This window comes from Vigna unguiculata, chromosome 10 (genome assembly GCF_037176805.1).
Source record: "Vigna unguiculata cultivar grain cowpea cultivar isolate G323 ecotype 2 chromosome 10, ASM3717680v1, whole genome shotgun sequence".
Classification (NCBI taxonomy): Eukaryota; Viridiplantae; Streptophyta; class Magnoliopsida; order Fabales; family Fabaceae; genus Vigna; species Vigna unguiculata.
The window spans coordinates 44238220-44254537 of NC_140801.1; the positions used below are offsets into that span (position 1 = coordinate 44238220).

The following is a 16318-nucleotide window of genomic DNA, read 5'->3' on the forward strand; positions in this document are numbered from 1 at the left end:
AAAAAAAAATCCTTCTTTTAAAGGATGTATAAACCATAACATTACAAGACTACCTGTACTCTTATATAAAATTTTGGTTTTGAAGCAGAGCTAAACTAACATTTAGAAAACTGACAGTGAATTATAAAGATAAGACTTTTTTCAAATTAATCAAAATAATTTATTAAAATTCTATGATTTTACTGAATAGTTAGGTTTTGAATTTTGAGATGTAGATCTACTTGTTGAATTATCAAAACTATAATCTCATTAATATTTCCTTGTAAATCTTAAATAAGGTGTATAGGTTTTTATTCCGTAAAGGAGAAAAAAAGTGGAGATGAGATAGGTTAAAAAAATAGATAAATGACCGATAGAGAGAATGACATTATGCAGCACAGACAATGGAATGAAACTTTTTCTTCCGCGAAGAAAGAGTCATGATTAGACAGCTTATTTAGTGGAAAATTACTTCTTTTTTTGAAGTCATAAGTGAAGGCTTCAGTTTACGAAACCCAGAAGTAAAAAAAGAAGTAATACTCTAAATACAACCTACAAAGTTCAACCTTTGGAAACATAAAATTAAACTTTATCTTTTGTTGGTGTATATATATTTAGAGAAAGAAATGGAAGAGGCAAATATAATTTATATACTAAATCAAGGTATCCTTTAACTTAAAATCGACATGAAAAATAAATATACTTTAATAGCTTATGACAAAAATGTCCATCGTATACACTCAGAAGAAAAAGAAAAAGAAAAAGATGTTGGTGTGATGTTTTAACAAAATTTGTATATCAAAAAAATTGAAAGGGTCGCTGTGTTCATCCCTTGTTTGTGTAGAGGGTATAAAGTTTAAACTTTCTAATGTATAAACAATTAGGGATATTTATAAATTATAATTGATACAAAAGGGATGTCGCCAACCTGCTTGTAATTATCAGTTTCCGGAAAAATGTTATATGCCGAGGCCATTCAATGGTTGTTCAACTGGGCGTTCGCCCAATGTCCTTAATTTCTGTACATTCACCACAGCAGAAAAATGTAAATCAATCAATAATATGAACAACAATAAATGTCAGCAACCAGCTACTTCAGTTATACACTTTTTCCTACCCAACAATCTCTGTCTATCATGATTTATATGGTATTTTTTCTATGTAAAGACATCCAACTATATATCCTACTTTTTGCGATATTTCTCAGTTTTACTCTATCTTGTCTTTGCATAGTAAATGGTCTAAATAGTTTCTTGTGGTTAATTAACAAGGTGTTTGGTTTTCAGTAGAAAAAGAAAAAACCCAAAGGTTAAAATGGAGTTCCAAATAATACGCGGGATAGTAGCCTGAAACTCAAGAACTTAATAGAAGGATATATTGTAACTACAGAGTCACTATAAGAGTTAAAAGAGTCACTTAATGACGTCAGTTGAACCAGAGAATTTAAACTGAAATTATTTGAGAAGAATTTAATTCAAAAAAGAAACTTTTAAAAGCACAAAACCAAAATAGCAACATGATGATCGACAAAATCAGGGCATTGCTTAACATAAAATCTACATTATAAGAGCACTTCTCATTGTGAGAAAAATTGTGCAAAAGAGAATAACAAGGGCTTATTATTACCGTCATATATTGCGGAGGATCGTCCATGGAAGTAGTACCTAGGATTACTTCCCTTTTTAATTTTGTTGTCAACTTGTGACAAACTCGCAGCTGAAAAAATAAAGAAATACAAGTTAAGATTATAATTTAAACATTCAAGATGTTGTTCTTAAAGTTTCTTTTATCATCACACTCTACCTCGGATCGAGTAGCCCCGCCAATAATAAATATAAAGATTCGCTTTCCCATCTTCTTGAAATCAGTAAGCACATTCTTCAACGTGGAGTCACTATTGAAGGTAGGAAAAATTATAAAATCAGCTTTGAACTTTGAAAACCATTAAAGCACAACTTGTATCTGGTAAAGAAACAAACTTGAGTGAGATAATATAGTTCATGTAACCTTGAATATCCATCATCTGAAGTACGAGATCTTCCCCAGTTTGCTGTCCTCCTAGATCTAATTGAATTAGGAGCAGTGGTTGGGGCTGTTTGGGGAACTTTGCTGTTTTTTGCTGGACCTCCCCGGGCACTACTTTTAATTGGCTCATTTATACACGAATATTCAGTCTTAGGTAATTCACCCTTATTGAGCTTTTCAATGAGTTCCTAATAAACACAATACCATAAATATTTTACATCTTATCATATAAAAGAAAACAAATAATATTTTATACTAATATCATACTATGTTTAAGCAAGCAAAATGATTTCTTACAGCTCAGCTTCTTGCACCCATACGACAACAAAAGAAGAATACTCGATAAGCTAATTTTATCAACTCATCAAATATGACACTCTCAGCACAAAAAAAATGAACTACCACACTGGCTAAGAAACAAGCTAGAGGGAAAAATCATTGAAACTTATGACTGTTGACATCTAACTGAAACTAATGTCAATTTTAGATAAACTTCATGTTAAAATTACTCATAATAGAAAAAAAAACTTCAAAAATATATTAAACTTTTCTCAAAAACTAAAATTAATTAATTTTTTAGTTTTTGTAGAAATCTTACTATTTATTTTTTCAAAAAGTTGAGATATATAAATTATAGTTTATGAAATAATTTTTTTTTCTTTTATAATTATTCACCGAGAAATTTGTTGAAAAAGACCTAAATTAAACATGTTGAGTCTTTGTAATGGGCATATTTTACTAAGCAAGGAAATTTTCTTGTCTTTTCCTTCTTTCTATAATAAATTCGACTGACCGATGAACTCAATTTATTTCTTTAGTTACAGTCAACAGAAAGGAAAAAGAATAAATTAATCACTTCATTTCTTTATAGTTCCAGTGAACAAAAGAGGAAAAAGAATAAATCACATCAGGTAAAGGTTGTATTGTACAAAAACAATTTGAGAAATAAAGGATTGCATGATCTGTAGTCATACCTCTAACATGGGAAAAAATCGAAATAGTTGCCACGTTTCTTCCTCTTCACCGGTCCGATCTTTGCGTGCTGCATGTTTTATCTATGAAGAAAACCAACCCTTTTACAGATATTTGATGTGAAAGAGTTATGGACAACGCCATGCAAGAGATATATCATTTTTGGATATAAATAAACAAAATTCTTATAGAAAACACGAATCCACTCCTTAAATATTCAGGTTAAGAGAATTTTGATTAGTAAAATATAATAAGACAACTATCTTAATAAATTCTAATATGTTATTTGTTGTTCTTATCTTAAGAAACATATAATTTTTATTGATATTAATTTATATAATAATATATACTATAATTTTATTTAATATATTATCTAATATATGCTTATAATCTTTTTTACACAATTTTAAATTACATTATCTATTAAAATATTAGTTATAATTTCAAAGTTATATACTTTTTTTATGATAAAAAAGTAGGTGTATATCTCTAATTTGGTTAAAACTATGTTTTTATAATTTATAAAACAATTAAAATAAAAATTTTTAAGAAAATTTATATGTAATTTTAATGAAAAATTTAATTTAAACATAATCTATATTACATTTTATTATTAGTTATTCTGTTATATTCTGTATATCCAGGATGGTGAGAAGGACAATTTTATTAGCTAAACTATATATATTCATTAACTTTTCTACAAACTATTCACCGTAAAATATCCAAATCATATAAAAAAGTATTAAAATATCCAAAATGTTAATTATAATAACCAAAAATCTGCATATACTAATTATTAGTATTTTAAGATAAATCAAATTTTTTTTAGAAATTCATGTTTACAAATATTGACCATTAGATTTATATGTCACAAAAAAAAAATCATTATTAATTTATAATGAAAATTAATATATAGGTTAATTTCATTTTTTTAAATCTTTAATTAATTTCTAAAAACTGAGCAAACTATAATAAAATTTCACCGGGCTACAAAAAAAAAATTTAAATTGATATAATAATCATGGATTAGAATTATTTTTTCACAAATATGCAATGAAACCCAATATTTTTTTAATTTATTTGACAAGTTTGGATCTACAGAAACACATAAAATCATTAGAACATTAGTGTAAGTAATTTGATGATTATATAAAAGAGTTTAATTATGGATTTAAGATTTGGCTTAATTAATTTAAATTAAACATATGTGGGCAGGTAGGAATGCCAAACAATCCATGTTTGCACGCATTGTCCAAACTCATCTTTAGGTCGATGTTGGCATGAGTTTGAGTAATATATAACTTTCTAAATCAGGTCAGACTGATATGATTATGGACATTTTGTTGGAACTATCTCTCTTTATGTCAGGGAAACATTTTTCTGTGCATGTGAACTAAGAAAATAATTTATTCTAAGGTATTCAAATTATTTCCTTGCTATCTGCTTGCATTTTTTATGGAAAACATGAACCAAGAAGATAATTTATTCTAAGCTCTTAAAATTATTTTCCTTTATATCTACATGCACTCTTCAGAAAACCTCAATCATATGCTATAAAGAGGAGTCTTGAGAGAGAGAAAGAAGACACACAAAAGTTGAGAATCAATTGAGAAAGAAAGAAGACACAAAAGTTGAGAATCAATTGAGAAAGAAAAGAGATATTTCATCATTCTTGATAAAATTGTTGTAATTTATCCAAAGGAAAGTGAGTTAGTGTTTCATCTTATTAAAAAAGAGAGATATTTTTGCAATTCTACTATTATAATGAATTTTATAGTAGGTTGAAGCCACTTTTCTATTTTCTATTTGAGTGGATTTTCATGTTAAAAAGTTAGTGTTAACATTTGCTCTTCTTATTTCTCACAAGCATGTTTTAAGTTACACAAGGAAACTTTTCCACTTTCTGCCTAAATTGCTATGTCTTCCCACATATTTTTTCCTTATCTTATCTCATACTTATCCAAATTTTAAATTACTAAAACATTCCTAGATTATTTAGCATTTTATTATAAAATTTCTTAATAATATTATGTTTCACTTATATGAGATTAGTTTTTGTAAGAAAAAAGTAATAAATATTTGATCAAGTATGGACGCAAGTATGGTATACCTGTTACTCGACATGGATGAAAAATAAAATTTCATTTATGTCAGGCACCAGAAATGGGAAGGAGTTGTCATTCCTGTATGTATGGTTGCTTCTATGCTAGAAAGGACAAACATAATAATTTAGGACGGTGTTTACCGTATATATGGTTGGGCTTGTTATTTTAGTAAGTCTGAGATCTGAAGTCATAATAAAGTACCGAGTTAGAAATTTATAGGGACAAATTCATTAACATTGTATTGGGAGGCTCATTTCAGAAACAAAAGGTTCAAACTTTCTCTTATACCATTCTCTCTTCCTTCAACCCTCCTATTTTCTCCTCCTCGTCTCAAATCTTTATTATAGAGAAACCACAACTTTATTTTTTTCATAAAGAAATTTTAAGTATCAATCCCAATTTTACATTGGGTAAGTTTATCGCCTTTATCTTTATTCAATTCTCATTTTCTTCAACGAGATGACAGATGCATGGAGTTAGGTGTGAGAAATTCGTTCAATTTTAGTCATTTACTAAATATACATTATATTTGTTGGTTTATTGTGATTGTTTTATAAATATAATTATCATATTTTTGACACGAGACAAAAGACAATAATGCAAAAAATATCTATAAAAGTAGAAGAATGGAATGAGAAGAAAAATACTAAGTGAATCTAAAATCTTTCTTTTTGAAACAGAATATCTAAAATCTTAAACGATGAATCATTTGTATAATATTCATATAATTAAGTTTACCACTAAAGGTTAATATGGTATTTCATTCTCAAATCATACATAATAAAATTATGTAATATTAAAAAAATTGTTAACGTCTTCTAAATATAATTATTTATACTAAAAGATGGATAATAAAATATTAAATATTTTATTTAAAAGAAAATTAATGTAATTGTTTCTATAATAAAACTATAAAAAACAAATAGAAATTTAATGTAAAATGCTCAAAGTATTCAATGAATTAATTTTATAACAACAATAAAAAATATTTCATAAAAAATTCAAATATTATTATTTTATGTAAAAAATAAAAATATTTTTAAGATTAATATTATATATATATATATATATAATTATGAAATTATAAAAAATTAAAGGAGCCAAATATCTCCCTGAATTGTATGTTTTTTTTTTGTGTACACCAAACATATATACATATGCATATATATATATATATATATATATATATATATATATATATATATATTTGTGTGTATGTATGTATAAACCATCCTTGATATACAAAGGTACTGTGAAATGAATATGTATGTTTACCTTCTGGTTATTGAACTTGAGTGAGAAAGCACCTTCTCCACCAGATGATTTCTTCTTATGTGATCCCGCCAGCAGTTGCATGTTAGTGATAACTTTCATGTCATCAGGTGATAGTTTTGCCAACTGATTAGATGAGCAGAACCATCAACATATAAAATCACTTTACTTAGGCACAACTTGTACACGTCTTTTGTTTAGAATTTTGTAATTCGTGCTGATCTTGAATTATCAAATTAGTTTTGTAATAGTTGATAGAGGCTGAATTCCTTGAAAAACGGATTGGTGTCTAATTTGTCCTGTCTTAGACACCTCATCCAGGTTTACATAGGAGTGATTTATAAATAAAGCGAGGCAAAGTTATATGAGCAAAGTTCATTTACAGCAAACAAAAGATGAGAGTCAGGCACAGTCACCCAGGTGCAATTTAGTCAAATTTACCTAAAAAGATTATGAATCTGATGAGATATTGAGACTCTTGTATAACAAACGTTGAAGTTATGAGAAATGGGAATACCATAAATATGTTTTCAATTTAATTATTATATTCATGTGCAATAAAAGTAAAAATTTGGAGAATACAATAAACATGTAAGAGTTGATAATAACCTGCATTAGCTTTGAAGCTTTATCACCCTCAAACTTTTCAGGATAGACAATTGCATAAATCATCAACAAACGCAACTTATTTTCAGGTGTACTCTGCACGGGCAAAAGTTTTTTAGTAAATAAAGGGATTATAATAAAATACTATTGACCATTCAGATATCTCTTCATTTCAAGACCTGCTTTCTTAAAAATTGAATAACTTCCTTTGCTCCAGCATCCCCAAAAACAAGATCTTGTTCCAGCTGTCCGAGCTCTCTAAGTTCTGTTGCTCTGATAATTGTGTTGATCTTTCCAGCTATCTGCTTTGAATTCATCAAGCAGAATGGTTAGCATAGGAATTTATTTATTTTGTTATTACAGTGCGACCCTTTTCAGGTTGAAAGAGATATGTCATTTGTGTAAAGCCATCACGAGTTCTCATTTCTCAAGAAGTATGTCATTTCGTTCTCTCACATTCCATTGCCATTCTCAAGATGCAATAAAAAAAACTATACTTTTCCTAGACAAACCATAAAAAAGAAAAAATAGAAGATGACGAAAGTTAGATGGAATAAATCACCTCCACATGGAGTGAAATCTTTTCCACTTGCTCAGTGTATTGCGGCAATGCTTGAACCATTTTTTGCAAATCTCGCGTAGATATTTCACCACCATCTCTGCAGAAAATTAAATTTATAGGTCTAAAATAAGTGGCACGTGGTTTTGTCAAAATAAGTGCTCAAGGTTGGAGGTAGCAACGTAACCTGTTTTGAGAAGGCTTGGGAGGCTATACAAGTCTTCCTGTCGGATATGTAATTAATCTTAGTTTAGCCCAAGTTCACAGTTCATCTTACTTAGGTTCGGTTGGATAAGTATACCCTCATACTTGTGAGGTATCATCACCCATATAATCCATAACTACTATAACGAGACACTATTTAACTTTTCATTATTTTCTTACAGAATTAAATGTACACTCCTATTTCTTATTTAATCTTCATTTTCTTTCTTTTTTCTGATTTATGCTATCTTAAAAATTCATAGCAAGCACATGATGTCTCTTTCAAAATAAATTTGTACATATAATGACGTTTTTTATTGCAGAAACTGCCCTGATCAGTGTCTATGCAATAAAAAATCAAAAACTGTGCTACTAAAACTAAACTCCTTTTCTAGCTCTATTTTTTCCTTCTAACAAGAATGAAACTTAGAACCCTGTATATACCTACCACTATATAGATCCTAATGGTTCCTTCTCGTGCTTTCTCTGATTCCCTGGCATTGGTTCTCTCGCTCTCTATAATTCTGTGTAAAGCCCACCCGTCATTGTTTCCCTCCTATTCTTTATGTACAACGTCAACTATTTAAGTAACTGTGTAAGTTGTACACTTTGAGTCTGAGACTGTTCTAACTTGGACCAAGAACCAAATAATTCTTGCTCGGTATTGTTGACTTATACACTGAAATACTGTAATACTAGCTACTAATGGTAGAGCATTTATATTCTCGCTCAGGCACAAATTCCAGATTTATGGTACTTTTATCACCATATAATCATAACAATGAAGTATTTTAAGTAAAAGAACAAGTTTTAAAGGCATATGGGATTTAAAGACTAATAGTGCATTTAGTCACGAGAACGTAGAGAAGGGAAGGGGAGAGAGACTCTGAAAGGTAAAATGGATTATAATCCTTTTTCTATATTTACAGAATTTTAATGAGATGTTGTTTTTCTTTATTTTCCTTCCATTTAAAATTTAGAAAAACAAACAATACACTCTCTCTTACAACTTCATTTAAATACACATTTCTTTTTTGGATGAGATTTTTTTAAAATTAAAAAATTATATAACTCTCATTTGTTATTTAATAAATCTCACTAATAATTTTGTAGTTTAAATATATTTAAACAAAAAAAAAAAACGCTTTAAAGAAGCCACCACTCCACTAGATTTATTCATATTTTCCCTTTAGTTGCAAAGCAAAAAGCGAGATCTTCCTTTGTTATAATATTTTTCTCTCTCTCTCCTTTGATTATCCCCATGTGTTTGGATTGACAGTATTTTTAAATAAAAACCCTTTCTAAGTGGTCTTAAAAAAAGTAATTATTTTTCAGAAAAAAAAAACTTTCCAAACACATCATACCCGAAATGAATAATGACAAATTTAGTGAAAGCTAGGTCCTTAAATTAATTGGGAGGCATTTCACGAAAATGGCCATTATTTTTCATAAAGGAAGAAGAAAAGTGCCAATGCAAACCTTCCCCTTTGTTGCATTTGTGCTGCTTTGTTCTTTGATACGAAGTTGGTAAACTTGTCATGCAGTCTTTCACTAGCCTGGTATTAATGACGGTAAAAGAGCAATGAGATTTGAGAAATATATAAATTTTGAGTTGATAATATTAGATGAGTTCGGATAAATTTGTTATAAATATTTGTAAAAAAAAATAAAAAAATAACTTTCTTTTATATGTGAAAATTAGATTATGCATAACATAAATTTTTTTTTGGAGAAATTAATATTACATAAACTTGTTTCATTTAACAAAATCTGTATATATATATATATATATATATATATATATATATAATTTTCTTTTTATTTTTTCAAAAAATTATCTAAATAGATAGTGAAAGAGACGTACATCTGCTATATGAGCGTGGCGAAGTTCAAGCCAGACTGAATCATGATCTTGTAGAATGACCTCCTTGATCTCAGGTTCATCCCCGGTTTTGCTGGGAACCTAACATGATTGCTACGTTAAAATCAGAACTAGCAAAATGCAAAAACTTGTATACCTGAAGGCTGACTCAATAAAAGTGATGCTTCAAATAAATTGAGCGACCTTTTTATAAGAAAGCTGTACTTTTAATTATTTAATCAATATATGTAGCCTTTTATTTTATATATAAAAACTAATAACTGATAATTTTTATTTGTGAGTCCAAAGTTTAATTTAAGTAACCTTATTTTTATAATGATGGAGGGAAGGGCAAGCTAAAAGAAAGTGATACCTCATGCATATATTTATCTCCATCCATATTCAACAAATCATGGCACATAGCATCATAGGTCCATTCATGAATGACAGGAGCAATCTGTGATGCAGATTAAACACAGTTAAAAGTGAGATATAAAAGGAGACATTCATTGTGAACAGACTATTTTAACCTGATCTACGGTTCTGTCAATAATGAGCAGATCACAAGTTTCCTCTTGTGGAAAACTTGGAATGGTAGATTTATATTTAGAAACCATGTCCCAAACAACGCTAGCAAGGTTTGTAGGAACTAATTCTCGAACTTGTGCTGCAGTAGACTCGTCGTCAGTTTCCCTTGCAGCACGAAACCACACATATGGTAACTCCTAAAAAGATACACACATTTTTTAATATACTCTTTTAGAAGTTATACCTTATACGGAGAAGATTAGGAATTTAGGGAAAGTCAAGTATAACTTGTGCAGTAGAATTCGAAAATATGTTATAGATAGATCATGATTGACACTACATTTAAACATCTAAACCGATGATAGTTAATATCTTCAATAGATTTAAATACTATCATGATTACCTTATAAATGTTTTTAATCTTCACTGTCATTAAAAGAATGCCCTATGTTGTACCTTAAATTACAAGTAAAGAGTAATCTAGTTTTATTTTTACTCAAATTCGCCACCCACGTAAACAACCAAAGCATGCTTGAACTGAAATGATGGGTAAAAGTTACAGAAGTGGTCACAAATATGAAATTTATTGCATCCCACGAAATCATAACGTAGTAATTATTTAATTCTGAGTGACTTCTGCTAAAATAGTTTGTTAGACGTACAGCAAAATATATATTCACCAAAAACGAATGGAAATTAGAAAGGCTATATTACATAAAAATATGTAAGAATCAAACGGGATAAAAGAAGAAAAAGGACGACTTAAAAAGTACCAGTAAAATCTCATTACAGTGAGTCGAGAGTAGTCTATTAATATCTTAACCTACGTTAGTGGCAAATATAGAGTACAAGAGGTCATACCTTTAATGAAGCAAAAACTGTAGCTATTCGAATAGCCATATTATTCAAGCAGGAGTTAAATCTGCGAGTATTCTCAATGTTGCCAAAAAGATCGTCCATTGCTGTGTCTTGATCAGTAGTAAACCCCTGCATCATACACATCTCAGTAGAAAATCCCATTTTCCCCCTCGTTTTGAGTTCAAGGTGTTTCTTCGCTTGAGAATAAATACAATAATATATACTATTACTCTGTTGACCAAATTTCCATGGATTTGTATTTCTTATGCTAGTATTTATATATTGGTTGTGTCACGCAAATCATGACTTTGAATGCACTGCAATCCCAAATTCCTTGAGAACGCTGCTAAGTTTAGTAAGATTAAGAACATAAATAAAACCTTTGGATCATATGACAAAATCATGCATATAGGAATTTCATTTTGAAATCAGTAAATTCATCGAGGTAGTTTATTCTTGCAACTATGACGTACCATGAGCAATTAAAAAAATGTGTTTTGTTATACACGAAGATTTTGAGTAGGTAGGTAGGTTAATGGTTACTAAACAATTTCATTTAAGGTATGCATGAAGGTAAATACTACAAATAAACTGCGAAAGTACCTGGCTATCTACGGGAAAATATTCCAAATTCATCTGCAAAATAGAACCAAAGTAATTTCAATAAATAAAAAATTTGATGTTGACCGCCTGCTGATATCAATTAGATAGAAGGGGACAACAAAATCTTGACCTCTCTCAATGCTCCTATGCGGGGTAAAACACTTGTATCACACTTGATGTGGTTTACAAGTTCCTTTGGGATCGGTGAACTGAAAAATATATAGGCTCTGAAACGTGCAGAGGAAGAAAGAACACAGCCCCCGCCCCATTTTAAAAGAAAAAACAACGCTGTTAAGTTTTCTCCTGAGTTAAGCTTTTAAAAATCTTGAAACAATATTAAATTTGGGGAAAATTTAGAATGCTTCTCATACTTCTTATAGAGGGGCTCCCTTCCAGACATATCAGACAGAAACATGACCACACTGCAAGCTAGCAAAAGACATGTTTAATATGGATAAACTATGCGAGTGAAAAAAAAGGAACAACAGAAAAAATAGTTCATTTAAATTAATGCATGGAAGAGAAAACTTTAGATTGGGTTAAAATGGGAATAAAATTGGAAACAGAAGGGATTAGAGAAATAATTGAACCCTGATTGTGGCCTTATATTGCTGATAGATTAAGATTGGAAAGGTACCCATAAAAAAATGTACATTTCTCAATTTAAGGGTAACAGTTGTATAATTAATTAGAAAAATTTTGCTATTCAAGTTGTCAACCCTTTGCAAGCTTCAATTACTTTAAAGTGATGCTATAAGCTAATGAAAACATCCATTTTCAACAACAACAAAAAACAGTTTTTTCTTAAGAATAAGAGCTTCACATAAAAATATGAAAAAGACTCACAAATTCATTGTCTAAAGCATTTACATAGATGTTGATGCTTTGGTCTTTTATATGAGTTTATTAATTATGCATTGGTGATGAATTTCTTTGGTGTTTTCTTTCAAAAAAACCTACAAATGATATCAGAATCGACTTGTTGAGTATGATATGAAATGCGTGAAAAATCCTCGACAGTTTCAGACAAGTGTGATCATTTTTGGTAAATGACCGTACAAGTAAGAAATACTTATCCTTTTGAAAAGGAAGGAAGAATATCAATATGGAAAAGACCCACACAAAGACAAGTCATCATTAAGAATTCAAGTCTAAACGAAAAATATACCACCATCCTCAACAGATTCACACATATTCCCTAACATAACTTTTATGTAATCTCTATCACAATAATCATTGTATGAGATCTTAGTTTATTTTTTTTAGTCTTTATAATTTTTGTTCCAATACAAGGGCTTATAAGACTCACACTCATTATTGTTTTATTAGGTTAGAGATAAAAATATACATTTTTAATATAGAATAATAATATTTTGTATTGTTATGGCCCGGAGTCTTATTTAAGATCTAAGAACTTATTTAAGACCGTAAATTTTAAATTTCGTGTCATCTGAACATATTTTAATAAAAAAAATTATAAACTTAAGTCTTAAGCTTATAATTTTGTACATATGAAAATGAACACTTACATTTTTTATATTTTGATACAACCTGACCTTGTGTTGCATCAAATAGTGAGATTAGGTCATATATATATATATATATATATATATATATATATATGAATGAATTTTTTCTTCTGTAAGTTAAAAATAGCTTATACACAATTTAAAAATAAAAATTTAGAAAAAATAACGAGAGAAGCTTTACAAATTAGTTTGTGTATAAGTTAAGTTTACCTTACGGAGAAATTCAATTTTTCTTCCTACTTTTTTTTTTCTATTAACAGTTTTATGAAGAAACTCATCAAAAGAGATGTATATGTATTGAAATAGAATTTGGCAAACGAGAAATGAAAGAAATAAGCAGGCTAACTGTACACGTTTGCAAGCGTGGAAGTGAATGCTAGCAATCTTTTTATCCCTATGTTTTATATAACAAAAAATAAAATAGAAACTGCTAAAATCTATGAAAATTCAATTCATATTGTGTTATAATGAAAGAGTCTTCCTGGAATAATAAAAGAATTATTTAATTTTTAGATGATACTTTTATGTTTATTGCTGACATATATGGAAAATTCTAATTAAGAGAGGAAGTTACTTCTCTTTAGAAGGTTGCATGAAATAAACAGCATCCAAAGTTGGTAAAGGTTGCCTTCTCCGAAAGAGGTCTTCCACCACTGCAATATGATATTAACAGATGATACTGTATCAATATTATAACCGAGAAATCACAGAACGGATGCTATTTTAAAGTGGGCTCAGTAAAATATAGAGGAAAAGCATACGATAAAATGAACAGAAAAATAAAACATCTAATGTAATGTTCAACATTCAAATCTAAAAGAGATTGACAAATGTACATTGCCAATTGGAGTGGAGAGGACTATGTATTGGAAAAAGACTAAGACTAACGATATTATGTGCAAAATGATAATATGACTTAATCGAATGAAAAATGTTGTGTCAAATGATTTTATATTTTGTACAAGTTCTGTTCTTCAATCAAAAGATGACACCCAGATGCTGTTCATTACATTATTAAATAACCTCTTCCAAATGTGTTGCAGAATTTTAAAAAAGAAATCCATTTGTAATCCTTAAGTTACAGAACTCGATGGTAAGGATACAACTTGGATGTAAATTTTGTCCTTTAACTCCTTAAACTAGCATACATTTGAGAAACACTCCTAATCTTTTTGAAATCGTTGGAAGAAAAAGAACAGCATTAATGATAAGTTTCTAACAAAACAAGTGATTTCACAATTGCTCCTTTAAATTTTACGCCCTTGGATAGAAAGTAAGTGGGCCCTTGGAGAAGACATACAGAAAAATACATAAAGTTAAAAGGCGATATCATTTCGAAGGGTTCTCACAGGAAATCTCTTGGTCCGTAATATCTGCCATTTTACACGAATGTGACATAACTTTCACAGTGACTTTATCCATTATGAGCACCTGTAAGAGTAAGAAAAAAGTGACCAAATGTATCCCTAGCTTGAATTAACTAAAAATGAGATGAGAAGATGTAAACGTGGTAAAATATCCACTTTAAACTCTGAAGACACACCTTCCATGCCTTCGAATCTGGTGACCTTGCCGATCTAAGCATTTCATATAATAACCCTATTAGCATCCAACGATGAAAAATGATTACGAAACATGTCACGAAAGTGAAGCCAGCACGGTACTTAATTAAATTTTGCTCTCTTATTTGATTTAAATACATAAAACAAGGAGAGAGCACAGTTACGATTCATATTTCATTGCACACAATTTTCTCTCCGTGGATTCGTTTTCATGATAATTGGACCCATCAAAGTTAAGGAAAAAAAAATCACAAATACAACATTTCTTTTTCCAATCATGACATTATTGTAGAATATACTACTAATAGCTTAATCGATGTAAAAAAAGTCATTCAATATTTGAATGTAAAACTTTACTTAGCCTATCTACATTCAGTTTATTTCATAAAACAACTTATTATTAAGTTTCAAAAGACCGACTTCCAATCCAAACAAAATGCAGATTGAGAGATACAAAATTTCCAGCGAGATTCACAGTAACGAAGTTCACATTTCTTTTCACACAACTTTCTACCAGACAAAACCACTGATTCATTTCCTAGATGATTGGACGAAAGAAAAGCTAGGGAACGAAAAATAAATAAAAATCACAAACACAACATATTCGTTAGATTCAAATGACACTCCGAAATTCAATTTCCAAACGAAAATGCATATTGCGAGATGTTTCGATGGTGAGCTCCGTTCAACAGCTAGAAAACGAAGCTTCGAAATCAAGTTTCCAGTCCTAAACCAAATACATTAAACGGAGAACGAAAGAGAAAGCGGAAAGGAAAAGAAAAATGCGAAAGGAAAAGGATCTTACGGTCACGGCTGATTTGGCGGAACGGCTTGTACTCCGATGCTCCGGAGGAGGTTTCGGAATCGGAAAACGACATGGTTGATTGGTTGCAGCAAGAGGTGGTGATTGGAGCTGCGAACGCAGATTTGCTTATCGGAAGCGGTTGAGAGAGAACCGTTGGAGTCGTTGAATGAGGCTGAGAAATTTGTTTCATATGTGAGAGGGAAGGAAGGAGCGTTGGACGTGTGACACTTGGAACTTGAGTTTCGGTTACGGTTTTGCGCTCTCAATCTCCATTCATGTCAAGGTGCCTCACAAAGTAGCATGCTCATTATGTTTAAAAATATTATTTCATTAATTCAATAACTAAATTCAATGTTATGGAATTAAAAAAAAATACGTAAATTAAATTACATATTAGCAATTAGATATTAAATAAAAAAAAGCTGGAAATAATACCATGAATCATAGAACAGTACTCTCTTTTTCTAATTTCATACCTAGGATTGCAACATAGATAATGAAAATTTAATAAATACTAACAATAATTTTAAAAAATTATTTTATTTCTTCATTTTATGAAAATAATGTATAAAATTTCTTTATCGATAAAAAATATCCTTTTTATTTCTATTTAGATATTCATTTAAGTAAAATAAAACTTTACGAGAGTTTCTTACAATTACTTAGAGATGTTCGCCGTTAAGCAACTAACAATATTTGTAAAAATTTTCCTCAATAAAATCTTAAAAAACTTATTTCTATAATTTTATTTACTTAAAAATTAATTTAATAATTATTAACTTAGTAGTTGATGGTGCTGTCAATCATAATAGTAATTAACTTAATAATTGATATTTATTACCATTTAAAC

The 16318-nt window shown here is 29.5% G+C and overlaps 1 protein-coding gene across 2 annotated transcripts; it reads right to left on the bottom strand.

The window, feature by feature from the left end:
* Positions 1–655: 655 nt before the first annotated feature.
* On the bottom strand, positions 656–15734 carry LOC114165890 (protein transport Sec1a-like). 2 transcript variants are annotated; one of them, XM_028050515.2, is made up of 21 exons: positions 15469–15734; positions 14645–14700; positions 14451–14532; positions 13676–13754; positions 11944–11994; positions 11703–11799; positions 11573–11605; positions 10973–11098; positions 10114–10308; positions 9957–10040; positions 9587–9685; positions 9202–9278; positions 7522–7618; positions 7139–7261; positions 6963–7055; positions 6357–6479; positions 2979–3059; positions 1987–2192; positions 1783–1873; positions 1606–1695; positions 656–998 (listed from the first exon to the last, which is right to left on the bottom strand). In XM_028050515.2, exons 1-21 carry the CDS (start codon positions 15656–15658, stop codon positions 939–941), a joined length of 2133 nt encoding a protein of 710 aa, XP_027906316.2. In that variant the 5' UTR covers positions 15659–15734; the 3' UTR covers positions 656–938. The 2 variants fall into 2 exon arrangements, with proteins under 2 accessions (XP_027906316.2, XP_085523979.1); XM_085667853.1 differs by having other exon boundaries at positions 659–998; positions 11944–12001.
* Positions 15735–16318: the final 584 nt, after the last annotated feature.